Raw genomic sequence first — 26,044 nt, 5'->3', positions numbered from 1 at the left:
GGGGGATCTGGCTTATCCTGCAACCGCGGGAGGAGCTGACTGACCCTAACACCGCCGAAGCGGGAGGGGTACAAAGCTGCCCTACAGCCGCACGAAGCGGGAGGGAGTGCCGGCAGAATATAAGTCTCAATCCAGCCCCGTAAAACGGAGGGGAGAGGAATGCAGCAGCTCACTGTAACACAAACTCGTCTCAACTCTTGAAGAATCCAAGTGAAAAAACTTGAACAGGAAGTCCTCCTGAAGTAACTGAAGACTAAACTTGAACCTAAAATTCAACCAGAATATAAACAGTACAGATATCTGGGAGGGGCTATGGATTGATCAGCTATGATTAATGGAAAGAAAATTATCAGGTATGATACATAATTTTACCTTCCATATCATCATGCTGATCAATCCATAGACTGGTGGGATGTACCGAAGCAGTACTCACCCAGGGCGGGACATTGAAATCCCTGACCTCAACACTGAAGCTCCAAACCGAGCCTCCGCCCGAGCAGCCACAGTCAAGCGGTAATGTCTGGAGAAGGTATGGGCCGACGCCCAAGTTGCCGCCTTGCAAATCTCTTCCAAGGAGACGGACCCGGCCTCTGCCATCGAGGCCGCCTGAGCTCTAGTGGAGTGGGCCTTCAACTGAATAGGCGGCACCTTCCCCGCGGCCACATAAGCCGCTGCAATGGCTTCCTTGACCCATCTTGCCACTGTAGGCTTAGCAGCCTGCAGACCCTTACGAGGACCTGCAAACAGGACAAACAGATGATCCGATTTCCGGAAACCATTGGTCACTTCCAAGTATCTGATGATGACCCGTCTCACACCCAGATATTTGAGAGCAGAATACTCTTCTGGGTAGTCCTCCCTACGAAAGGAAGGGAGACAGAGCTGCTGACTCACATGGAAGCGAGAAACAATCTTGGGTAGGAAGGAAGGCACTGTGCGAATAGTCACTCCTGCCTCAGTGAACTGCAGAAAAGGCTCTCGACAAGAGAGTGCCTGGAGCTCGGAAACTCTTCTGGCTGAAGTGATAGCCACCAAAAAGACTGCTTTCAACGTCAGGTCTTTCAGAGATGCCCTCGACAAGGGTTCAAAAGGCGGCTTTGCAAGACTCTTAGCACCAGGTTGAGATTCTACGCAGGCACCACTGAGTGCAGAGGAGGGCGCAGGTGATTAACTCCCTTGAGGAAACGCACCACATCTGGCTGCGAAGCCAGGGAAGCACCCTTCAGGCGGCCCCTGAAGCAAGCCAGGGCCGCTACCTGGACTTTCAGGGAACTGAGCGACAGGCCTTTCTCCAGACCTTCTTGCAGGAACGCCAGCACTGAAGAAATTGGAGCAGTAAATGGAGAAAGTGAACCTGCTTCACACCACGCTGCAAAGGTACGCCAAACCCTGGCGTAAGCAGTAGAAGTAGAGCGCTTCCTCGCTCTCTGCAGAGTGGCGATGACCTTGTCTGAGAAGCCCTTCTTCCTCAGACTCTGCCGCTCAATAGCCAGGTCGTAAGACCAAAGGGGGAGGGTTCCTCCAACACCATGGGACCCTGATGTAACAGGCCCTGCTCCACTGGCAGTCGCAGAGGTTCGCCCACTGAGAGCCTGATCAAGTCCGCATACCAGGGACGTCTGGGCCAATCTGGACCCACCAGGATTATCCAGCCCGGATGCTTTGCCACCCGGTCTAACACCCTGCCCAACATGGGCCAGGGCGGGAACACATAGAGAAGCTCTTGTGTCGGCCACTGTTGGAGAAGAGCATCTACTCCCAGGGATCGAGGGTCCCGTCCTCTGCTGAAAAAGCGCGGCACTTGGCAATTGGCCGATGACGCCATCAGATCTAGGCTCGGCTGGCCCCAGCGCTTCGTGATGTCCAAGAACGCCTGAGCAGATAGCTGCCACTCTCCGGGCTCCAAGGCATGGCGACTGAGAAAGTCCGCCTTGACATTCATGACTCCGGCAATGTGGGCCGCTGACAGCTGTTCCAGGTTCGCTTCCACCCACTGGCATAGATTCATGGCCTCCTTGGCTAGAGGGGCGCTCTTGGTACCTCCCTGGCGGTTGACATAGGCCACAGCCGTGGCATTGTCCGACAGGACTCGTACAGGCTTCAACGCCAGTACCGGGATGAACTCCAAAAGCGCCAACCGAATGGCTCTGAGTTCCAGGAGGTTGATAGACCACTTTACCTCTGCAGGAGACCAGAGCCCCTGCGCTGTCCTTCCCAAGCAGTGGGCTCCCCAGCCCGACAAAGAGGTGTCCGTCGTGACGACAATCCACTCCGGGGTCACCAGAGGCATTCCTGCAGACAACTTGTCTGTCTGCGTCCACCAGCTCAGCGCCTTGCGCACTGCTGGGTCCAAGGGAAGGCGCACAGCATAATCCTCCAACATCGGAGTCCAGCGCTGCAGCAGAGAGTGTTGTAGTGGTCTCATATGAGCCCTGGCCCAGGGCACTACTTCCATCGTGGCCGTCATAGAGCCCAACAGCTGCACATAGTCCCAAGCCCGAAGAGGAGAGGCTACTAGGAACTGGTCCATCTGAGCCTGAAGCTTGACAATCCGATTGTCTGGCAGGAACACTCTGCCCACTTGGGTGTCGAATCGCACTCCCAGATACTCCAGGGACTGAGTTGGGCGCAGCTGGCTTTTCTCCCAGTTGATGATCCACCCCAGGGAGCTCAAAAGAGCAACCACCCGGTTCACAGCTTTGCCGCACTCTGCATAAGAGGGGGCTCGGATCAACCAGTCGTCCAGATAAGGATGGACTTGTACTCCTTCCTTCCTCAGGAAGGCTGCGATGACCATTACTTTGGAGAAGGTCCGCGGAGCAGTAGCCAACCCGAACGGGAGGGCTCTGAACTGGAAGTGTCGGCCCAGTACTGCAAAACGCAGAAAGCGTTGATGAGGAGGCCAGATGGGAATATGCAAGTACGCTTCCTTGATGTCCAAGGATGCCAGGAACTCTCCTGCCTTCACTGCCGCTATAACAGAGCGGAGGGTCTCCATGCGAAAGTGCCTGATTGACCCCTTTGAGGTCGAGGATAGGCCGTACAGAACCTCCTTTCTTTGGTACCACAAAGTAAATGGAGTAACGTCCCTTGCCAAGCTGATTTTCTGGCACCGGAACGACCGCACCCAGGCGGATCAGATTGTACAAGGTCTGCTGCACTGCCACAGCTTTGACCGGAGACTTGCAGGAAGAGAGTACAAACCCGTCTCTTAAGGGTCGGCAGAACTCTAGCTTGTAGCCGTCTCTGATGACTTCCAGCACCCAAGCGTCTGAAGTTATTGTGGGCCACTCGCCCAGAAACGAGGACAGCCGTCCTCCAATCTGCACTGGGGCGTGGACCAAGGCCCCGTCCTTGGGTACGAGACCCTAGGGGAGGACCGGAGGGAGCACCTCCGGGACGGCGGTCTCTGCGAAAGGAATGCTGCTTGGGGGAGAAGTTCCTCTTGAAGGAAGAGGGGGCAGAGGAGCCCGACCTGCCCGGGCGGTACCGACGGGCTTCCTGAAACCGTCCTCTGGAGGTACCGGGGCGAGCACTAGCCCGAGCCCTGACCTCTGGTAACTTCTTGCCCTTAGACGTGCCGAGATCGGTCACGATTTTGTCCAGCTCGACCCCAAAGAGCAGCTTGCCTTTAAAAGGCAATCTAGCCAGGCGGGATTTAGAGGCGTGGTCAGCAGACCTATGCTTCAGCCAAAGCCACCGCCGCGCAGAGATTGTCTGAGCCATGCCTTTAGCTGAGGCCCTCAAGACATCATACAGCAAGTCTGCCAAATAGGCTAAGCCCGATTCCAGGGCCGGCCAATCAGCCCTCAAGGAATGATCCGAGGGGGAAGCCCACTGCACCATAGTCAGGCACGCCCTGGCCACATAGGAGCCGCAAACTGAGGCCTGCAAACTTAAAGCAGCCGCCTCAAAGGACGACCTTAAGGCCGCCTCCAATCTTCTGTCTTGGGCGTCCTTTAGGGCCGTGCCACCTTCCACCGGCAACGCCGTTTTCTTAGTCACCGCAGTGATTAAAGAAACCACGGTAGGCCACAGATAGGCCTCACGTTCACTTTCAGGCAAAGGATAGAGGTGGGACATAGCCCTAGCCACTTTAAGGCTCGTTTCCGGGACATCCCATTGAGCCGAAATTAAGGTGTGCATGGCATCATGCACGTGGAAGGTTCTATGCGGGCGCTTCGTCCCCAGCATAATGGCAGAGCCAACAGGGGCTGAGGGAGAGACGTCCTCCGGAGAGGAAATCTTCAAAATGCCCATGGCCTGCATTAACAGGTTGGGCAAATCCTCTGAGCTAAAGAGCCGCGCTGCAGAGGGGTCATCCGCTCCATCCGAGCGGGGATCCGTCTCCTCCAAGGAATCCGCAAAGGACCGTTGGGAGAACTCAGATACGCTGCCCTCATCTACATCGGAGGAGACAAAGTCCTCCAAGGCCTGGGAATCAACCCGAGGGCGTTTACCTCCGGGGGCCTCAACCTCTTTACCAGACGAGGGAGCAGGGGCAGCGTTTTGCATAAGGAAGGCCTGATGCAGCAGCAAAACAAACTCGGGGGAGAAACCCCCAGACTGTGCACTTCCGCAGCCTGGGCTACAGCCCTAGACGCACCCTCAACCGGCGCTCGCAAGAGCGGGGGAGAGACATGCTGCGCATCCAAGATGGCGTCCGGCGCGACACTCCGCGAAGGAGCCGCGCGGGAAGAACGGCGCTTAACTTTAGCCGCTTTGTGCCGTCGCCCAAATTAAGGGCGTTCATGGCATCAATGTCTCCCACCTCAAGGGCGGCCCAAGAAGAAGCCGTCCGAGCCGCGTGGCCGGCCAATATGGCGGAGGCGAGCCGCGGGGGATGGGCGTTTATGGCGGGAAAAACCGCCACACCGGAGGAAGGACCGGGACACTCAGGTCACGAAACTGTCACCCAACAAGGGCGAATCAGACTTTAAGACCCCCCGCATCCCCTCTAGAAGCGCACACGCGATCCGGGGAGCGACTCTTTGCGCCCTCGCCCTCCGACGCCATAGGCCACGTGGAGACCAATCGGGGAACCCCCTGCCCACTATAAAAGGTAAAAATTACCTGCTTTCCGCTCCGAGCTGTAACGACCTGGTGTCCCAGTGAGTAGCTGCAATAAACGTTTAAATAAACGTCGAAATAAACGCCTTTAAGGACGTTCAAAAATTTTTTTTTTTTTTTTAAACGGAGCCAGCGGGAGGGGGGAGAAAAGGAGGGACCTGGCGCCACCAGGTTTGCACTTGCTCAAGAAGAGCCCTCAACCCCAGGCACTCAACAAAACCTAAAAATTAGGCTTGGAGGCCTAGCCAGAGCTGCTGCTGTGTGTGACCACCACCTGCTGAGATAGAGAACATACTGAGGAGTTTCCGGCAGCACATGACCACATATAGGGAGGCAAAGTTTGCTCTCTATCTCCACCTGCTGGTAGATGGACACAACCCACCAGTCTATGGATTGATCAGCATGATGATATGGAAGTGACTGTTGGGCTGACTGGACAGACCATGCGGGTCTTTATCTGCCATCATTCATTTACTATGTTAAAACAAGTGACAAATGGAGAAAACAATATATTAAATCACTGGAAGAAAGAGCAAAGAGGTTTCAAAAAGATCCAGAAGCAAAGAGAAGAGGGGGTACGGCAACAGGAGAAAATAGAAATACCAGGCTTCAAGAGAGAAAAGCAGGGTAGACAAAACATGAAATATATTGGATAAAAACAAGAAGCAGAAACTAACAGATCAACATTTAAATACTGCGACAAGGTTTTGTTTAAATTGTTGCCCACAGCATTCTAAAAAAGCCAGATATATTCATGGGCAGATGATTGAAAGCCCCGCGCTGTTCCAAACAGCACTCTAAAAATAGTGCTGGAACAGCACAAGGCTTTACCGCCCCTATGATCAGAGATAATAGCATGCAAATTTAAGCACGCTATTCACTGATCATAAGGTAAAAGTGCATGCGCTCAGGCACAATCCTCCCTCACTTGCTTGACAGGTCTAGGCTGTCAAAAGCCAAGACCTGTGAAACACAGGGGCTGGAGGTCCATGGGACCACCAGACCCCCCCCCCCCCAAGTCAAGCAACACGGGGGGGGGGGGGGGGGCTGGAGGTCCGGTTCCCTTATATGGTGTGAAGCCCCGCCCAGCGCATCCCAGGATGCACTGGACAGTGCACCACCATTTTCAAGGTGGTGTCAATAGAAGAGATGGGAGGCCACCTCCCTCCACCAAAGGTAGGGGGTAGGGAAGGGCACCTAAGACCACCAGGGGTGGGGTGGAGATTGACTCGCAGCCCACCAGGGCTCAATTCATGGGAGGGGATGCTGGGGGGGGGGGGGTTAAGGGGGGCTGGAGACCCACTGGATCTCCAGTCCCTCCTCCAGCCCATGTTGTTGGGGGGGGGGGGGGGGGGGTTATCTGGGTTCCTGCTCCTGCAGGGGCTGGTGCATTGGGGGGCCTGCTAGCATGCAGGACAGGGCTCACCATTCCTCCCCAATGGTCTGCAAACCCTAATGCTAGCTCCGAGCTGGCGTACGGTTTGCCATGGCCAGCGGGCCAATGTTTGGCGTGCTGGTTGCTGATCATTGGGGAGGAATAGGTTTAGCATGCATTTGCATGCTACTTGTGCTAAGAGCCCTGTTTTGCATCCTAGGTGCATTCAGAGCCCGCGAGCACGTCGTTTCACGCGCTTGGGAGCTCTGATCATGGGGCGGTAGCAAACAAAGGCGCTAGTGTGGCGCTAACAGCCTCTTGCACCTGCATCGGCCCATCAGTGCTTACTGCAGCCGCTATACATATAGTTAAGCAGGTTTAAGTTAGGAGAGCAGATTTCTGGCCTAACTTAATTAACATAGCAATTATTAGTTGCTAATTGGCATTAACCAATTATTGGCTATAACTTAATTGGCACTAATTAGCAGTTACATGCATAACTGCCCATAGGTGGGATTCTACATTTGTGGATCTGGAAAGGGCATGGGCGGGTCAGGGGTGTGCCTGGCACTCAGGCTGCTAGCCTTCTATAACTTGTGTGCATAACTACCAACAGTTAGATGCAAGCTTGCATATAAAGCTTTAAAGCCGCTACAATTGTTATAGCTACTGTTAAGGATTAAGGTCTAAGTGCTTTCCTGACTTTTACATTTATGTATTAAGTTAGTGAACTAGACTATAAATCAAGAGATGTTTAAAAAAAAATTCTTTCAAAATTTAGAACCAAGGACGATTTTGCACATAAAGCTTAAGTAGCAATAATTATATGAGCTTCCAGAGTGGTACTGCTGAGATTCTTGAAATTGGTTACTAAGGTGTGTGTATTATTAAAACAGTAGTGTTCTGTCTACTGGATGATATTATATGCTCTACTTCTATTACCTGATTATTTTTTGAGCCTATTATTGCATCTAAAGTTAGGCACTTAACTGCAGACTTATGCTAGTATCCTCTAATGTAGAATTTGCTTAGCAGGCACCATCCCGGTGCCTAATTCTAGACAATCTGTTGAGAATTGTGTAGAGTGCCGCTGAAAACTAACAAATAGGGGACTGATCTATGAAGCAGCAGGAAAAACATTTTCCTTACTTTTATAATTTTTTTTCTTTTTTTTGTTGTCACTATTTTGTGTACTTTATTTGGCTTTATTTTTATTTTGCTCTTTTTTCAGTTTAGTTTTTAAATGTTTTGCTTTTCCGAATTTTAGGCACTCAAAACAACCTGCTCACTGGAGTTTTCCAGTTCAACAAAGCATGTCAGATAATCCAGCAACTTGATTAGTTGATCATCCCCTGGGGCTATATAATAACATATTTATCTGCGAGAGAAAGCGAAAACACAGAATCAGTAAGAACTGCTGTTACTTTACGCAGTCCTCTGGTGACCATGGCGACTCTCTTTACATGAAATGTTAATGTGTAGTTCTGCATTCAGTACACAAAGCCAGATTCCCAATTTGCATCTATGGTAAAAAATCTGAATGAATCAAACCCCAAAGCATTACTTTTCAGTAAACCCTTTGCTATAATGTCAGAATTGTTCTTTACGCATTTTGCTGAGATATAGTTTAATATTGTACAAAGTCAAAGAGCAAAATATGGACATTTATTTCAGGGCTGATATATACAAAACTATTAACACAAAATAGAAAAAAACAACTTGCTTCATAAAGTTATCCAAGAAATTTAGCTAAATACATATTTCTTTTCCTTTATGAAATCGTCTAATTCTTTATATAAGATCCTCTGAGAATGATTTGGAGAAGGATGGCTGTTGGGAAATTCCTGGATAACTCAGGCCCTTTGTTAGGTTCAGCATTAGTCTCTCCACCTATGGCCACAGTGCACATTACAACACTTGTAGAATGTGGTCATGGGCTCATCAGCAGAGCGGGTCTGAATCTGCATAAAATATGCACGTGGATGCTCACACTTGGGGCATGTTTCTGTAACAAACAAGAGAAATCGTAAATTAGATTAGTAGTCTACTGAACAAACATGTCAGCATATCTGGGGAAAATGAAGCATGTTGAAATTGCTTCTTTAAAACACACTGCTATGCAAACTTCAAAGGGGAATAACCGATTTTAAATAATTTTCTCCATAACTGGGGAGCTGTGGCCCTTACCACTCTCTGGCCCCAGCAGAGCATGGTTTCCAGAGTGTGAGCTTTCTAATGGGCTCAGTGTGGAAGAGTGACCGAAGCAGAGTTGTGCTCTTCCATGTTTGCAGCTGAAATAATTTTCATAGTGCTGCACTATGGGGCTCTTTTACAGACGTCAGTAAGCCCTACATGGGCTTACCGCATGCTATCCCAGAACTACTGCCGGCCCCATGCGGCTGCTGGCGGTAGTTCCGGCTCAAGCACACGCCATTTCCGGTGTGCCAGGAAATACTTCTTTTATTTAATAGTGTGGTGCTAACTTACTGCAGAAGCCCTTACCGCCACCTCAATGGGTGGTAGTAAGTGCTCCCCCCTACAGGGCCGTGTGGTAAGAGTACTCTTATCCCTTGGCCATTTTTTTAGGTTTTTTTTTTACCCACTGCGGTAAAAAAGCCCTCACTGCTACCGCAGGGCCCTTTTTCCTAAAGCTTAATAAAAGGACCCCTATATTTTAAGACTATCCATCCACAGAGGGCATTTTACATTGCTGAGTGAAGTGCTGTTTCAGAGTTATAATAGTCAACAAACAGCAAGTCTTTACTGGGTTACTATCTTCTGTTATTGTCTAGTTACACATACATGTATTAACAATGCTAGCATTACAATTGAATTAGGATGCAATACCTTTAAACGAACCAACAACTGTGTCACTGCACATGAACTTTCTAAACCTCTGACATCTGAAGTGGTGGTTTCTAAAGCATTTGTAAAGGCTTCATCTTTTTTGCTGGCCTTTTCAAAAAGTATCACAATCTATATTCAGGTCATGAAGTACAATAGAGTGCTCACCAGGTGTGGAGTCCACATTTTCCCAGGCTGCTGCTCCTCCCAGCACATCATCAACCTCTTTCAGTTTGGGATATTTCCTACTTGTTACCTAGTTCAAATAAGAAAATTACATTGGATTTGAAATTTTAAATCTGAGCTCAAGGCAAGTTGCATATTCAAGTACAGGTGGTATGTCCCTGCCCCAGAGAGCTTACAAGCAAAGAGGAACGTGAAGGAGATGGGCAGCACGTTAGCTGGTGAGCTCTTCTTTGCTCCTCTAGGGAGATGGTTCCTGTTTACTGAACAGTTTCTCTAACGTGCAGTAATATGCGTTATTTACCACAGGTCATTTTATTTTATAAAATTTTATTTATTTATTTTATTGCATTTGTATCCCACATTCCCCCACCTATTTGTAGGCTCAATGTGGCTTACATAGATTTGTTAACATTATCATATCAGGATAACAGATATAGTTGGTAATGTGTGGCGATCAAGGAAGGGAAGAAGGAAGAGAGTGATTGGGGCAGTTATAGAAGGTGGGTTTTCATAATGGATTGGGCTGGTGAGGTGACTTAGTGAGGTTATATGTTCTCATGGAACTGATTTACTAATAATGAATATTAGCAGCAGTAGTAGCACTCTTTAGTAAATCTAGCAAATAAAAGGTGAAGTGACTTGTCCAAGATTATAAGCAGCATCTGAATACTTCCACTGCTCTAAATGCTGGGCATTCAAATTAATCTTAACCATATTTTGCCCATCATATAAAAACTAAAGCATGGAACCTTGCAGATTAAATAAAGTAATTCTGTTGTATTTTTTTTTTCTTGTACATGACTATTACCAAGTTGTGGAGAAAGGCGTCAAGATGTTGAATTTCTTTCTGTATGTTAGCTTTTTACTTTCTATGTGTCATATGAATGCATGTGTTGACTTTGGTGCTGGACTATTCATACTAAATGAAAACGTCTTAATGTTCCCTTCTTGTTCTTTCTCCAAAAGTCCATCTTTCCAATTTATAGGAAAGGAAGGGCAGACCAAAAGGCCTTTGGCAAAATGTCAGCATTTTTGTTATAAATATTTTAAATAAATATAAATAGAACAGCCTATTAGAATGCACTCTTAGCCAGTAATAATGAAACTACTAAAAACAAGACCAAAAAAACCCAGATCACAAGACTCTAGGCCAGGCATCGCTACATCATCATATACAGGACTGGAACTGGGTACTAAAACTCAGCTAACAACTAGAGTAACTAACTGGCAATAACACTCCTCATTTTACCTCAGGTCCCAGTTTATGCAAAAGTAAGGGGGGGCATGCTTACTAAGATGTGCTAAGAAATAGGACTAAATTCTATATAACATGCCTAAAAATTTCAGCACATAGTTGTATTCTATAAAGTACACCTAAATTTAGATGTACTTTATAGAATAAGCCGAAGGGCTAGGTTTACAAAGCGGCGCTATGGGCACGTTAGCGGTTTTAACGCGCGTAAATGATGTACGCACATTAAACGTTAATGCGCCCATAGAAATGTATAGGCGTGTGTTTAATGTGCCTTAAATTTACAGGTGCGTTAGAAACGCTAACGCCCCTTAGTAAACATATCCCTAAGTTTCCACACAGAATACAGCGCGCACTCGTTTGCGCAATTAAATTTAGTCGCAGGCAGTTACACCAAGTAAAACTTGGTGTAAATGTTGATGCCTAAATTACATGTGGACCTGGTGTATCCTACAACGTGCATAGATTTTAGAAATGCCCATGACCCACCCATGGCCATGCCCCCTTTTCAACTATGAGACTTTGAATTTACGCATATCATGTTATAGAATACACTTACAGTTCTGCAAATAAATTCTAATTAATGCCAATTAGTGTCAATAATTAAGTGGCAATTGGCACTGCTTGGCTTAAGTACTCAAGTTGCGTACGTAAATCTAGAAAGCGACTGGATTTGCAGGCGCAACTTAAGCTGCTCTATATAGAATCCGGGGGTTTGTGTGTTAAATATCTACCATTAACAACTTAGCACACTATAGGGCAGAGACTGGGAAGGATGGGCGTTAAATGGGCATCAACTGCACAGTGCAGTCAGTGCCTAGTAGATACCAGTGCTAACTGTGAAATGTGCATTTAAGGCTGGTTCACCTAACATTGCCTCAATAGGTGACATTAGGTGCATCAGCACTCATCACACAGTGCAGTAATGGGTATTAGAGATCCTACCTGTGTGGAAACTACTAGGAGAATGATAGACACACCTCAAACACTCACAGCAGTACCTTAGTATTTAACGTGTTGATTCTGGCTGTTAACCCAAGTGCAAATACCTAGAACACTTTAATAAACGTGGCCTTTAATTATTAACAATACACACTAATGGGCAGCTCACCTTAGTAACTCTAGCAGCAAATACTTATCAAAGCAACAAGATCTTCAATCGCTTTCTAAATAGGCCAACGTCGATCACTGATCTAAGTTCTGCTGGCAAGTGGCAAGGTATTCCATGATAAAGTTAACCGCATAGTTGCCTTTGTATACTCCTTGCGGTTTATGAAGCATTAGAAATAAATAAATAAATACATAAATAATATGGCGGAAAGATTCTTTTCAATTCTGCAGCAGAAAGGAACACAGGAGTCAGCTCTGTGGGTGCTTGATGAGCACCACTGAAACTGAACAAAGTATAAACTCCTTGATTGTGTCCAGGGAGAGGTAATCGCCGTTGGGGTTTAGCATCCCCAATTATTTTGAAAAGTTGGCTCCTAAGCAAAGAACAACCCACATGACCTTCAGTAGTTTGCCAGCAAATTTATCCTATATAATAATTTGCACCTCTGTCTGGCTGCCTGGGTTCGTAACACAGTTCCCATTGGTCCGCCATGGGGATGATGTCACACGGCGGACCAATGGGATGTGAGAGGGCAGGGAACCCAGCAGCAGCCACCGGAGGTGAGTAAACAAACGCCCCCCCCCCCCCCCAAGTTCCATGACACCCTACCTCCCTCCTTCCACTCCCATCCGTCCGAGTTCCACGGGCCCACTCCCGTCCGATTTCCGCGCCCCCCTCTCCTCCGCCCAGCGCCTCCCTCCTTCTGTCTCTGTGGCCGGCAACAGTGAAGTCCAGCATGCACGGGCACCACTTCAGACTGCCTTTGCTTTCGCTTCTGTTTCAGCTGTTCCTCTGGTCCCTCGCTTCCGCAAACAGGAAATGAAGGCGGGACCAGAGGATCAGCTAAAACAGAAGCAAAAAGCAAAGGCAGTGTGAAGTTGCGTCCGTGCGTGCTGGATTTCATTGTTGCCGGCGGGGCAGGAGGTAAAACGTTTTAAACAACAGCTGCCACTTAGGAAGGGCTGGGGCACCCTCACACGTCCTCCTTGCACTCGGAGACCACAGAGACAGAGGGAGGCGCTGGGTGGCGGAAATCGGATAGGAGTGGGGCCGTCAGACTGGAGTGGGGAGGGGGTCCTGAGACGAGGGGGAGGGGGTCCTGAGATGAGAGGGGAGAGCAGTGTTGCTAGGTGGGTGGTTTTACCGCCCAATTGGGCGGTTTTCCGCGACCCGCCGTGGGAAATTTAGCCCGCGGCGGGTTGCGGTTTTTTGGGCTTGTTTTGGGTCTTTTGGGCGGTTTTTTAAGCGGTTTTTTCGGTCTCGGGGGGGTGGGGTTAGTGACGTTCTGGGCGGGGCCGATGACGGCAGGGTTGATGACGCGGGGGTGGGGTGTCAGGGGCGGGGTTTGACTTTGGGCGGGTTTTGGGCTGGATTTGGGCTCGTTTGGGTGGGAAAAATTTTTCCACCTGGCAACCCTGGGGGGGGGGGGGGGGGGGGGGGAGGGGGTCCTGAGATGAGAGAAAGGGGGGTCCTGGAACTCGGAGGGAGGAAGGGGGCCCTGGAACCTTGCTAGCGCCCGTTTCCTTCCTGTTGGAAATGGGCCTCTTTTACTACAGGCCATAAAAGAGCTAGAAGCACAGCCAAAATGGCAGTATCAGACCAAGCCTCCGGACAATCCTTACCTTGCGTGTCACGTTGTGTACATAGGGGCAGGTATTGCAGGCAAACCGGTAACACTTCTGCCCTTCTTCTACGATCAGCACATTTCCACAGGTGGGACAAAACAACAACATAGTCACCTCACCACGCCAAGTGGCGCAAAACCGGCATCCGTGTGCTGCTGTGCTGCTTCCAGTCAGGAGGGAGGAGTTTGTGCTTAAACGCAGCCAGAAAGTAAAAGTAAAAGGAACTTGCGTCTCAAGCCTCCTTCTGGTTCAGAAACAAGGAGGTTAAATTGCTCAGAAAGCAAATAATTAAGCCGATTGGCTGTGAGGAACCGGATGTGATTCGCAAGGCGGGTATGAGAGAGGAGGTAGGCGAGTACGAGTAGGTCGGTCGTCGTAGTAGTACAGTGGTGTTCGCCTGTGTGATATCAGTGCCCTGCCCGGAGAAAAACTAGTTCAGCATTGTAGGGTACTTTTGGATGGTTTCTAATGAAGCCAGAGTCACTGTGGATTCATGGTCTGAGAGGTTCTACAGAAGATCTCTCTTGAATTGTTTTGTGGAAAGTAAGTAAAGGTTTATTTTCACCACCACCACCAGTTTTTGGGTGGGGAACCCGTCTTATCGTGGGTGCATGAACTGCCCTGTGACCTTCACCCACCCCCCCTTTTTTGGCATTACCTTGTCCCATATTGCACCGAGTGCTAAGTGAGGTGCTTAGGGTTAGATCTGAATTAATTTAGAAGAGTCTTCCCAGAAACCGGTTGAAAAAAAAAAAAGCTGAATAGTCCACCAGCCCCATTAACAAATAAACTCTGGTTTTCTGATTTTTACTTATCACATTGGGCCCTTTAACTAAAGTCCGGTAAAATTTGGCATAGCGTTCTTATACGGGACTTTCCAGCACCCTAAACCCAGATTTAATGTGACATTTTTGTAGGACTTTTTTTTTTTTTGCAAATTAGGTGCTAACGATCCAATTAGTGCAGGGTAGGGTACCAGCAAAAAATTGCACTTACTGTCTTCTATTTAGGAGGTGCTAACTCATATTTAGTAAACGCATGCTGATAGTGGATAATGTACAAATGCCCCACTCTTTGCACCTGACCCCCCCCCAACCATTAAAAAAAAAAAACAACAAAATAGTGTGCAAGCAGGCAAAATACCACAAAGCACATTCTGTTGTAGCTTGTAAGTTTACTCTAACCACATATTAGTGGATTAACACCCTTTAATAAAAGGGTGCCATTGTTATGTTCAGTTGGCAGAAACCAGTATGCAATCTACTAGATTAAGACGACATAAACAGGTGTAAACCTTAGGGGCCCTTTTACCAAGCAGGGGTAAGAAGTAGCCCGCCAATAGTGTTAGTGTGCGGCCATTTACTTTCTAAGCCCACCACCTATTTAGTAGGCAGTAAGGGCTCACACGCTAACCCAGCAGTTATCCGATTACTGTTGGGAATGCCTATTCACCACCCTATGCTAGAAAATAAAACTTATTTTCTAGCGTAGGAAATGGCATGTGGCAAACTCAGAATTACCGTCGGGCACCTGATAGTGCTATTTTGCCATACGCTACCCATGCAGTAGCCCTACCGCCACTTGGTAAAAGGGCCCCTTAATCTGGGAATTCTTGATATTAGAAATGCAAATATTGATATGTGTGCCGTTTAATGTGAACCATTGTAATATGCCATAGGGAATGGGTGAAACAACTGCTGATTTGCCTGAGAATCCTGTAGTGAAAGAAGAGGCAACTGAGGAAGAGCAGGAAGCAGAGGAGGAAGATGAGTTGCCACATGCAGAAATAGTGGATATATTTCAGGAAGGCCTGGCAATGATAGTGCAAGACCCTTTGCTGTGTGACTTACCTATCCAGGTAATGAATGTATGAAAAATGTCTGATAATGCTGATTTTGATGGTTTATGTCTAAATGCTTCACTAAGTGTAGGTCTCATACTCTTCTGTATCCTATTTAGGGGCCCCTATTCAATAGACTAATACAAGTGTTCATTATGAATCTTTTGTGCATGTTAATAGGATGTTATGCAGAAGGCTTCACAATGCATATTAAAATAGTCTTAGGGGTAGCATGTAAAAATTTGGGTGATTGTACTTGCACATGAGGGCTTACCAAATGCTCAGTACACAACATGGTATGCTCGGCACCTGTTAGGACGTGCTGTTAATTGGCCAACATGCATATTACCATTCAAAACCTTCACTATTAACTATCTGAAAGTGGGTAGGCCAATTAGCAGTGGGGATTTCCTTCCGTCTATCACATCATCCTCTGGAGCTTTGGAAGGGAGGGTTCACTTTGAACCCAGTGGGAGGGAAGGGTTGTGGTCATAGCATGGGTTGGGCTTGCTCTTGGCATGAGCAAGAGGGATAGTCCATAGCATGCTGAATGTTTCTGAGGGAGGAAATCCCTACTGCCAGCTAGTTCAAATAATGTAGGGGGTTTTATTTGGAGAGGGAAGGGGAGGTTTACTGTACGTGTGATTATGGATAAATTTTAAGATGATGATACAAAGACTCTGTAAAGCATGTTAAAATAGAGCTTTTGCATGTAGTTAACTGTCACTCCACTTAGTAAAAAAATAAATGATTGAGAAACAATTTTGCTCTGATCTGATTCAGAGAACATAAATTTCAAAAGCGAGGCAGAAGTGTTTAAGATGATTCCTTACCATTGGCTGATTTGTTAGCCTATTTCCCAGTTTAAACATAACTCTATCCTCCTTAATCTGAACTCTTCATTTTTTTTGTGTGTGTAAAGTACTTATTTGTATGAGCTTTGTCAGTCCTTGTGTGATGGTATTTTTATTAACTGAGGCCCCCTTTTACAAAGTTGCACTAGCAGCTGGTGGTGCAGTAATGCTGGTACAGCCCATTCGCTGTGGGCTGTGGCGGCATTGCCGTATGGCAGCCGCTAGCACGGCTTTGTAAAAGGGGGCCTGAGTGATGTGTAACATCTGAACACGTGGTTCACTCTTGTTTTATATGTAACCCGCTTGGAGCTGTTCATGATATTAGCGGGATATAAGTCTAGTATAATGTAATTATGTATTTTATGAACCTCTCTTTCTAGGTTACCTTAGAGGAAATAAATTCACAGATTGCACTGGAATATGGTCAAGCAATGACTGTGAAAGTGTGCAAGGGAGATGGAGAAATAATGCGTAAGTGCTTTACTTGTTTTGTGATCTACTCTGACTCTTAAATCCCAGCAGTGTGTCTGTTGTATGCGATAAAGGTTTGGTTGGGGGGGAGGGGGCAAAGAGTGGTTGAGAACTATAAGTACATACATATTGCCACACTGGGACAGACCAAAGGTCCATCAAGCCCAGCATCCTGTTTCCAATGGTAGCCAATCCAGGTCACAAATACCTGGCAAGATCCCGAAAAAGTTCAATACATTTTATGCTGCCTATCCCAGAAGTAGCAGTGGATTTTCCCCGTCCAGACCTTTTTTAAACCCCGCTAAGCTAACTGCCTTTTCCATAATGCATTTTACTATAATACACTGAAGCCCAGAATTCCTTATTTTTGGAGGGATGCAATACCCAGTGGAAGTGGTGGGGACAAAACCAGTGACGGAATTCAACAGGATATGAGATAAACAAAGAGGATCCCTATGGGGCCCTTTTATGAAGGGGTGGTAGGGCTACTGTGCGGGTAGCATGCACCAGAAGAACACTATTGCAGGGTGATTACCTCCAGTTTAGTGCATGAGCCCTTATTTCCTTTTAAACAGGTGGCGGTAAGGGCTCAGGCAGTAAATGGCTGTGCGCTAATTTTAACATTGGCACATGGCCATTTAATGCTCCATTAAAAAAAAAAAAAAAAGCCTTTTCCCCCACTGCGGTAAAAAGTGGCGTAGCGCACGGCAGTTTTATGCGCCAAAACTACCATGGGCCAGTTTTTCTGCGGTTTAGTAAAAGGACCCCTATATTAGCAAGAAGGTGAACTGTCACAGTTCAAAAAAGGGATAGAGGAAGGTAACCTGCACGGAGTGGCAGGTACAACCCCTAGCAACCTTACTGTGCAGACTAGATGGGTTATGCTGGTCTTTATCTGCTGCCATTTACCATCTCTTCTTTTCCAGCTGTTGTTGTAATACAGAATGCTACTGTTTTTGATTTAAAAAAAGCGATCCAGAGATATGTGCAGCTGAAGCAGGAACGTGAAGGAGGCGTGCAACACATTAGCTGGTGAGCTCTAATTTGCTCGTCTAGGGAGATGGTTCCTATTTACTGAATAACTTCTCTAAGTTGAAAACGGAAGAGCTCACTGTCGGCTCTATCCAGAAAATTCTTCCTGTCTTGTTTTCTAAACTGGAAATTGTAAAGCGAATCTTGTTTTCCTATGTAGGAAGTATGTGTGGCGAACATACCAGTTAAGTTTTGATGGAGAGAAGCTGATCGAAGACAAAAAGAAACTTAAAGAGTGAGTGAGAAATTTGCAAATGGCCTTATCTTTTGGGTAGGCCCCCCCGCATGTTTAATAAAGATTTCTTTATTAACCTGTGTACAGCAGCTACAACAGTCTGATTCAGTAGGAGGCATCCTTTGACTTCATTTGGTTTTAGGACTTCTATGACCCAAGTACAGTGCACTCCATTTAAGTTCACTTGTGATAAGCGCATGCTCTGTTTAACTGCATGCCGTACTTCGGTCCCATTTTTGGCACCATCAACTTCTATGCGAACAAACTTTGGTTTAGCGCACCACTGGTAAGTGCAAGATTCGCTTATATGCATGGTTCAAGACCGCTTCTCTGCAGGAAAGACTCTGCATAAGCGCGCGCACAGAATATGGAAGCCGATTGGTGCGTGACAACCAACAAGATTTCAAATTTACCACCCCTTTAACTGCCACAGGCAGAATAAGCGAAAGAATGTTGTTAGAGTGTACACTGGGGTCGTCATTGCAGAGACTTTAACACTGGCTGAACGAATAGAAGTTCTTAAAAAATTAGATAACAAAGTCAAGCATCTATTGCTAAAGAATATGGTGTTAATCCCAGTCAAATTTCATGTGTCTTGAAGCAGAAAGACCAGCTTCTGGAAGACTGGCAAAACAATACAAATCCACAACGGAAATGGGCAGGAAAAGTTGAGGAGCTAGAAGATGCTCTTCGGCGGTTTTCCCGAGTCAGAAGCAGACAGTTTCCTGTCAGTGGTCCACTGCTTATGGAGAAAGCTAACCAGCTAGCTGAAAGTCTTGGACTAACGGAATTCAAAGCCACTGTTGGATGGTTGGAAAGATGGAAGGAGAGGAACAGCATAAAATTCAAGAAACAGCACGGTGAAAAACAAGACGCTGATGGCTTTGGTGCTGAACATTGGGTTGTTTCAGTTCTTCCGACCATCTTGAACGAGTTTGCACCTCGTGACGTTTTCAACGCTGACGGAAATGGTCTTTACTGGCGAGTGATTCCTGATGGAACACTTGCATTCAAACATGCCGAAACTACTGGAGGTAAAACATCGAAGGACCGACTGATGATCCTCCTTTGCTGCAATATGGATGGGAGTGAAGTTGGAACCCCTCATCATTGGAAAGAGCAAACAGCCCCGTTGCTTCAAGAAAGTTAAGCGACTTCCTGTGTCATACGAGGCTAACGCAAATTCATGGATGACTGGGGAAATTTGGAAGCAGTGGCTAAAGAAGTTAGACACTAGAATGCAGGCACAGAAGCATCAGATTTTGTTGCTTTGTGATAATTGTGCTGCACAGAGGGATGATGTCAGGCTGTCTAATGTCAAGGTGGTCTTCCAGCCACCAAACACTACCTCTCTGATCCAACCTATGGATCTTATGGATCAGGGCACAATAGCCAATTTCAAACAACATTATCGGGCTCTTGTGCTACGTCGTCTGATGAGCTTTATGGATGACCAGACTGGCAAGGATAAACTTGCTGTTGAACTGGCTCGTAATCTATCACTGTTGGATTCTCTACATATGCAGAAAGAAGCCTGGAATCATGTTACACAGGCAACCATTGTGAACTACTACAAGCGGTCAAGCTTAGTTAAGGATGTGGAGAGGGACGAAACAGATGCAGCTGTTGCAAACGTGTCCGATGAACAGGTTATTGACATCCCAGCCGGTGTTACTGAAGAGGAGTTTCATCACTACGTAGCTGTTTATTACAATCTACAAACTGCTGACGACAGCACTGATGTCGAGATATGCGCCTACACGAAGGCAACAACGGCTGATGATGAAACAGAGGATGAAATTAGCAGCAAGGCACATGCTGACGAAATTCAACAACCTCCTCCTGTCACTTTTGCAAGAGCACTGGAGAGTCTCAACACCGTGCGGGCCTATCTGGAGGCCACTGGATGTCTGTGCTATGACAGTTTTTACCATCTGGCAGACGTAGTCTATGGAACTCACAGACCCAATAGTGTACAGAGGACTATAACTGATTACGTCAAGTAAGCCTAACGTCAGTTAAGACTGTATACTGTATGTATAATAATAAACAGTACTGTACATTTATCAGATGTCAAGCTTCTTTGGGTCACAACGGTTAAGTGCACGCTCCGGTTAACTACATGCATTTCTTTGGTCCCAGACCCTTGCACTTAAACGGATTGAACTGTATTTGTTTTGGCTGTTTCTTTTCATTAGTTATTTTTCATACACAATTTCCAGGTGTTTTTTATGTTTTTGTTTTTGACTGGTTATATTGCTTTATAGTATTGCTTTTAACCTCTCCTGGTGCAGTTTCATAGAACAGTGATAAATACATAAGTAGAATTAAAAGAGAAATAACCGCAGTGCACTGTGACTCTGCGATTGATTCCTGCAGGGAGCTGATACCAGCCTGCTGTAAGGAGGCCTTGTTTAATGATGCCAACCCCTTGAAAAAGCATCTTAACTTTAAACTAGTGGAGCATGAAGCACCTGTTTTCCACCATAAACTTTTAAAAGACAAAAGAATTTGGAAATTTGTAGTTTACCCTGGACAGTCTACTGACTTTTGTATAGTTGTTTGAAAATGACTTAATGCCATTTTGTAAAAAAGTGATGCGGTATATGAATTGCTATTAGTTGGCTGTTCCTTTGATTTATTGCACAGCTTTCATCTGAGCAGGAGAACTGGTTTGAAAAATCATGCTCATGAGCCCTGCCCTACAGATATTTGCCTGTAGGTGGGGTTTAGAGGATCAATGATTGCCATGATTCACACCCATAGATGGAATATGTATTTTTGACTAAGTGTGCACCATAGTTCATATATTTTACATTTAATTCATTCTAGGTATGGAATTAGAAACAGAGATGAAGTGGTGTTTGTAAAGAAGTTAAGGAAGAAGTAGCACGGATGGGTGAGTGTTCTGCTTACCTTACATATCACAAATTGTCTTGTTTTGTTTGGAGTAGGTTTGTTAAAAAGCAGTACAACATACCTGTCATTCAAGTTAGTTGTACTGAAGTGCGTCCTTGGGGAGGACTAGTGTAATGGGTGGAGCGGCAGCTCGAGAAGCCAGGGTCCATTGGCCAAGTATGAATTTCAGTTGTAAATCATTTGGGCCAGGGAGCTACTTACTGTACCTGGGTTGTGATTCTCCTTGAGCACAGGTTTGTAAAAGCATGTAATTAAATCCAAATCCTTAGTTGCATGTGTAGTTCTATAAACTTTCCTTAATATGCCTTATGCCTTCCTGGGATAAAGTATTCCCTTGCCTTCTTTTTTTGAGACTTGTTTAAAAAAGAGTGCTGATCATGAGGGCCAGTTTGGCATGCAGGTGTCTACAGGGACACAGGCAAATATTTAGCTCCTGTTAAGTTAGTTTGCTTTTCAACTTTTGCTGTTTTGATTGATCTTCTTCTGAAGGCTTTGTTGCTAATTTTTTTTTTACTTTACTCTACTCTTTTTAGAGGGAAAAATAAGAGGCTGTGGGGAGGTTTTTTTTGTTTTGTTTTTGGAGTTTGTTTGACCTGTTTTTTTAAGTCACAGCCCTCTCCCTCTTTCATTGTAGATCTCAATTGGCAGGGACATACCTAGACTGTCTTCATCTCTGATTTGCCAGTAGCAGGAGTTGCCCTTGGTCATAGCTGGCTTTCCCTCTGCATCACCTCCCTATCTAGCATGGATAGGAGGAGCCAGTCATTAATTTAATTTAGACATTTTTGCAATTATTCCGGCATGTTCAGAACAAGAACCAAATGGGGGGGTGGGGGGGTTGGGGAGAAGGGGAATAAGTATAAAGCAGGGGCCAGTCTACTGACCCACTGGTATCACAATGAACTGCTATGCAAGAAGTGTCTGGTTTAATCTCAGAATTGGATTTCTGGATTTCCCAGGTCAGCAGTTGGTCACTTAATATAGCCCAGGATTATTTTTGTGCCGAGTTTGTGGGAAAAGGGTGATGTATGGGAAATAAAATGGGGAAAGTACAAGAAAACAGAGGGTCCATACAACTTCCACAAAAAAACAAAACAAAGGTGGAAGGAAAAATGTGCCAAAAAGCTACAGGCAGAAACTGAAGTGCCTAAAAAGTTTATTTTCAGAATTCTCAAGCAGTAGTCCATAAAGCAGTGAAAGGATAAACCAAGTAACTGATCTTACATGGGCCATATCTTCGCTCAAAGCCTTCCTCAGAGGCCACTGAGGATAGATCAAAATGCTTCACAGATTGTGGATAAATGTGAACCAAATGAACCAGAAAACTCCAAACTAGAAAGAAAGCACCTGCATAGCGTCACGAGCCATCTTCAAGCCTACTGCTCAAAGAAATTTCTCTCCTCACCCAGTGTGTCACAGGAGATGCAACTTGAAATACGTTTACCCAATATTGTGAAACAGAGAATCTTTGGTCAATTTTTAAAGTAATTTAACCGGTCAGGAGAGCCACGTGTCTGGTTAAATCGCTTGTTCCTGTCTAACTGCTGATATTGAGTGGCACTGTCCAGTTGAATATAAACATCAGGTGCCCCTGCATTGTCTGGTTGGTGCGAGGATGGTGCTTGGGCAGAGTAGGAACTTAATTAGCGCTGGTTAGAAACATGACGGCAGATAAAAGGCCAAATGGCCCATCCATTCTGCCCATCCTCTAACCCTTCCTTTTTCTAAGCGATCCCACGTGCTTATCCTATGCCTTTTTAAGTTCTGACACAGTCCTTGACTCCACAACCTCCACCGGGAGGCCATTCCACGCTTCTAAAGTTAGGCTTTCCTACATTAGTTACCAAGTCAACTAGGCACCAGTCTGAATATTGGCGATGCCTGGTTAACTTTCAAGTAGCAGCATTAGGCTTACTGGTGCCCCCCCCCCTACTCCTGATGTCATAAAGGCATATCTTGTAGATTCCTAGTAGTCTAGTGAGGTCTTAGGGCAGGAGTGATGCCCACTCCTGCTTATGGCTTTTCACAAACTGGTTGCCAAAATCTCTAATGGCAGTCTTGAAGTACTTGCTCTGTGAGGCTGCCATAAGGATTGTAATGGTCATTTTGTGAAAGGAGTCACAACAGGCAGGAATGAGTGGGCATCTTTCCTGCCTGTAGGACCCCACTAGTCCACCAGGAATCTACAAAGGTAGGCTGAGGGAGGGGGAAGCGGAGGTGATGCATTCCTTTTAATATGGGTCCTGGCTGATATTCAGCCAGGGCTCACATAAGTCTTATGTGGGTCCAAGCTGATTATCACAACGAAACAGAAGCAGATCAACAAATAAAAAAGGAATACTATTTATTACAAACGATTACCGGATATGGCCATAGTTTGCCCATTGGCTGCCTCAGGGTTAAAAACTTAAATACAAAATACAAATGTATATGTAATTAAAATCATATCACAACAAAAATTACATAAAAAAAATCAAATAAGGGGATAGGACGACTTCCCTATGAAGAAAGGCTAAAGCAGCTAGGGCTCTTCAGCTTGGAGAAAAGACGGCTGGGAGAGATATGATAGAGGTCTATAAAATGAGTGGAGTGGAACAGGTACATGTGAATTGTTTGCTTACTCTTTCCAAAAATACTAGGACTAGGGGGCATGCAATGAAGCTACAAATTAGTAAATTTAAAACGAATTGGAGAAAATGAGAAAATTTGTCTTCACTCAATATATAATTAAACTCTGGAATTCATTACCAGAGAATGTAGTAAAAGCAGTTAGCTTAGTGGATTTAAAAAAAAAAAAAAAGGTTTGGATGGCTTCCTAAAGGGTGTACTGTATATTCTCCAACATGAAACCATGTGCATATAAGACAGAAAGATAGATAAAGGTGAATGAAAACATTACTGAACCTGATGTAGCATGTGCAATAATCACTGCATTCAATTTAAATGTATATAATTGTGCAAATACAAACAGTGATCTGTGCAAGAGCAGGTCTTTGCAAAGACAGCTAGAGTGAAAAAAAAAGACACCTACCTCTAGGAGAACAATAAAATTAATTCCCCTAGTAATTAAAAACTATTCCAAACAACCTAAAAATAATAACAAAGGGTAAAAACGAAATAAAAACATCATTGCACAAGGCAGGTTGAAGTAGCAAAAAAAGCTCCAAGTTATTTACAGAAAGGGGCAGCACCTCTACTCCTTAAGCAGGCAACATCCAATCTGCCATGTTAATCACAGTGGCATTGTATTCACTTCAGCAAAGGTCAAAGATCATTATTAACAAAAGTTTAATTTAATTAAAAAGCATTTAAAACTGAAGATGGTAATCAGTGAGAAAAGCTTCTTAATTGTGCACCGGGTAGTTAAAAAAACAGACTTGCTTTACAATATAAATGTTGATAAAAAGTCAGGCTTTTGTAAAGGTAGGAATTCAAAAAACAAGCGTAAGAATCAAAAGTAGAAATGACCACCTCAAAATGCTACTTTCTGTTAAACGCTGCAAAACCGCATCAAAAAATGCATAAAATTTTTAAAATTGTGTTCCATTGACATCATTGGAATGCAAAAAGGCCTGGAATGCCTTTAAAAACTATTCAGCAGACCAAGGAGTAGGGTGAAATGTTGGCACTTTCAAAACCACAAGGGCAACGTTATCAGTTCAAAAATGTTTATAGAAGATACATCAAACAGACTCAACACAGCAGCTGTGTTTCGGCACTCAAGGCGCCAGCCACAGATATCCAGGGTGTACTGGTTAAGTACTCGCATGCAGTCTTAACAGATTCATCCGGCATGCGAGTACCGCTTATCATGGCTAACTTGTGTTTTTATTAAGGGACACCGTCCACTTTAGGTGATATCAGCAGATGGGTATGTTAATCCACCCCCAAGGCCTCACAAATGCTCCAGGTACCTTCAGAGAGCTGGTATTATCAACTTCACTTCTTTAGGTCTCTTTCTGGTTCCTTTCTAGGCTCTGCACACATAGATTTCACATGGATAAATTATAGATTTATAAAGGTACATCCCTCAAATCTGATGACTTGTCACACAAGACACCTAAGGTGATGGTAAAAGCCATCTTTAAATCAGATGATGATTGGAATTCTCATACATGTTCTAAGTGTGTCATGATTAAATCTCATCTGATTTAAAAGCTAATACTAGACTGGATAACATTCCAGAGACAGGTAAGCACTTTGGATTTATCTGTACGGTAAAGGAACGGCATTCAGCCAGAACTAATATTCTTTCCACTGCACACCCAAGATACTATAATCCTACTGTCTCACAGATCTTATATTTATAGCAGATACTGGATTAGAATTTTGAAAAATACTAACATCCTAAATGCAGTCACATGAAATGTAACTACTATATTTGGTTTATTTATTTACAGGAAAAGAACATTTGGCGCAAGACTCATCTAGCCATGTACTAAATGACCTGAAGTTTCCAGCAATGAAGTGGAAGATGACAAGCTAGGCTTGTCTGTTCCCTTCATCATCACCACAGCATGTTAACACTGAGGCTGGCAGGTCCAATAACTTATCACCACTGGACATAAAGGAGAATAAAAGGGGGGCTGCATTGTTTATTGAACTATTTGTTGAACTTCATTTCTACATCTGTGTATTTACATGAACTAATAGTGTGATTGAGGGAAGACTTTGGTCAATTTATTTAAGATGGTTTTTGGAAATGAATTGTAAATTGGAGTATATTTAGAGTCTTGCAAGAGGGCAGAACCCCATAGGGGATTAGGATAGTCTTATAACATGTTTCTGGCCTGGTACTGCATCGAAGTAGCTATTGGCTTAGCTGCATCTTTTTAACATCTGGAAAAAATGATACAGAGGAGAGTGTAAGGCACACAGTTAGGACAGAACAGCAGCCTCTGATCACACTGTAGTGAGTGGGTGGGAAGAATATTAATCACTAGCACTTGCAGCATTGAGGGAGGGGGGTGCACCAGTCCCAGGTCTATCCCAGACTACACCTATAGGTCCTGAAGCTACAGCTGTGTGTACTAAATTCAGAAGACTGCAACCATTGCAGTATAGAATTTTACCAAATGGGAAGGGAAAGTAGGACAGTTCCTAAATTAAATCAAAAGAGCTCCTTTTAAATAACTACCTTAAATTTGTACTGCAATGCTCTACTGATACTACTTTGATTTTTGTTTTATAGAAAGCAGCTCTCTATACAATCCTGTCCTGTTTCCCTGAT

At 45.3% G+C, this 26,044-nt stretch overlaps 2 protein-coding genes across 3 annotated transcripts; one reads left to right on the top strand and one right to left on the bottom strand.

The window, feature by feature from the left end:
* Positions 1–8,048: 8,048 nt before the first annotated feature.
* On the bottom strand, positions 8,049–13,689 carry POLR3K (RNA polymerase III subunit K). The gene is made up of 3 exons (XM_030212793.1): positions 13,461–13,689; positions 9,458–9,545; positions 8,049–8,450 (listed from the first exon to the last, which is right to left on the bottom strand). Exons 1-3 carry the CDS (start codon positions 13,569–13,571, stop codon positions 8,323–8,325), a joined length of 327 nt encoding a protein of 108 aa, XP_030068653.1. The 5' UTR covers positions 13,572–13,689; the 3' UTR covers positions 8,049–8,322.
* Positions 13,690–13,783: 94 nt separating this feature from the next.
* SNRNP25 (small nuclear ribonucleoprotein U11/U12 subunit 25) lies at positions 13,784–25,417 on the top strand. 2 transcript variants are annotated; one of them, XM_030212791.1, is made up of 7 exons: positions 13,784–13,810; positions 15,142–15,321; positions 16,538–16,628; positions 17,555–17,660; positions 17,821–17,895; positions 20,728–20,794; positions 25,215–25,417. In XM_030212791.1, exons 1-6 carry the CDS (start codon positions 13,799–13,801, stop codon positions 20,783–20,785), a joined length of 522 nt encoding a protein of 173 aa, XP_030068651.1. In that variant the 5' UTR covers positions 13,784–13,798; the 3' UTR covers positions 20,786–20,794; positions 25,215–25,417. The 2 variants fall into 2 exon arrangements, with proteins under 2 accessions (XP_030068651.1, XP_030068652.1); XM_030212792.1 differs by lacking the exon at positions 13,784–13,810 and adding an exon at positions 13,819–14,006.
* The last annotated feature ends 627 nt before the right edge of the window (positions 25,418–26,044 follow it).

The sequence above is a fragment of the Microcaecilia unicolor genome, chromosome 8 (genome assembly GCF_901765095.1).
Source record: "Microcaecilia unicolor chromosome 8, aMicUni1.1, whole genome shotgun sequence".
Taxonomy (NCBI): Eukaryota; Metazoa; Chordata; class Amphibia; order Gymnophiona; family Siphonopidae; genus Microcaecilia; species Microcaecilia unicolor.
The sequence above is the reverse complement of the archived record's forward strand: the minus strand, read 5'-3'. Positions and strand labels throughout refer to the sequence as shown.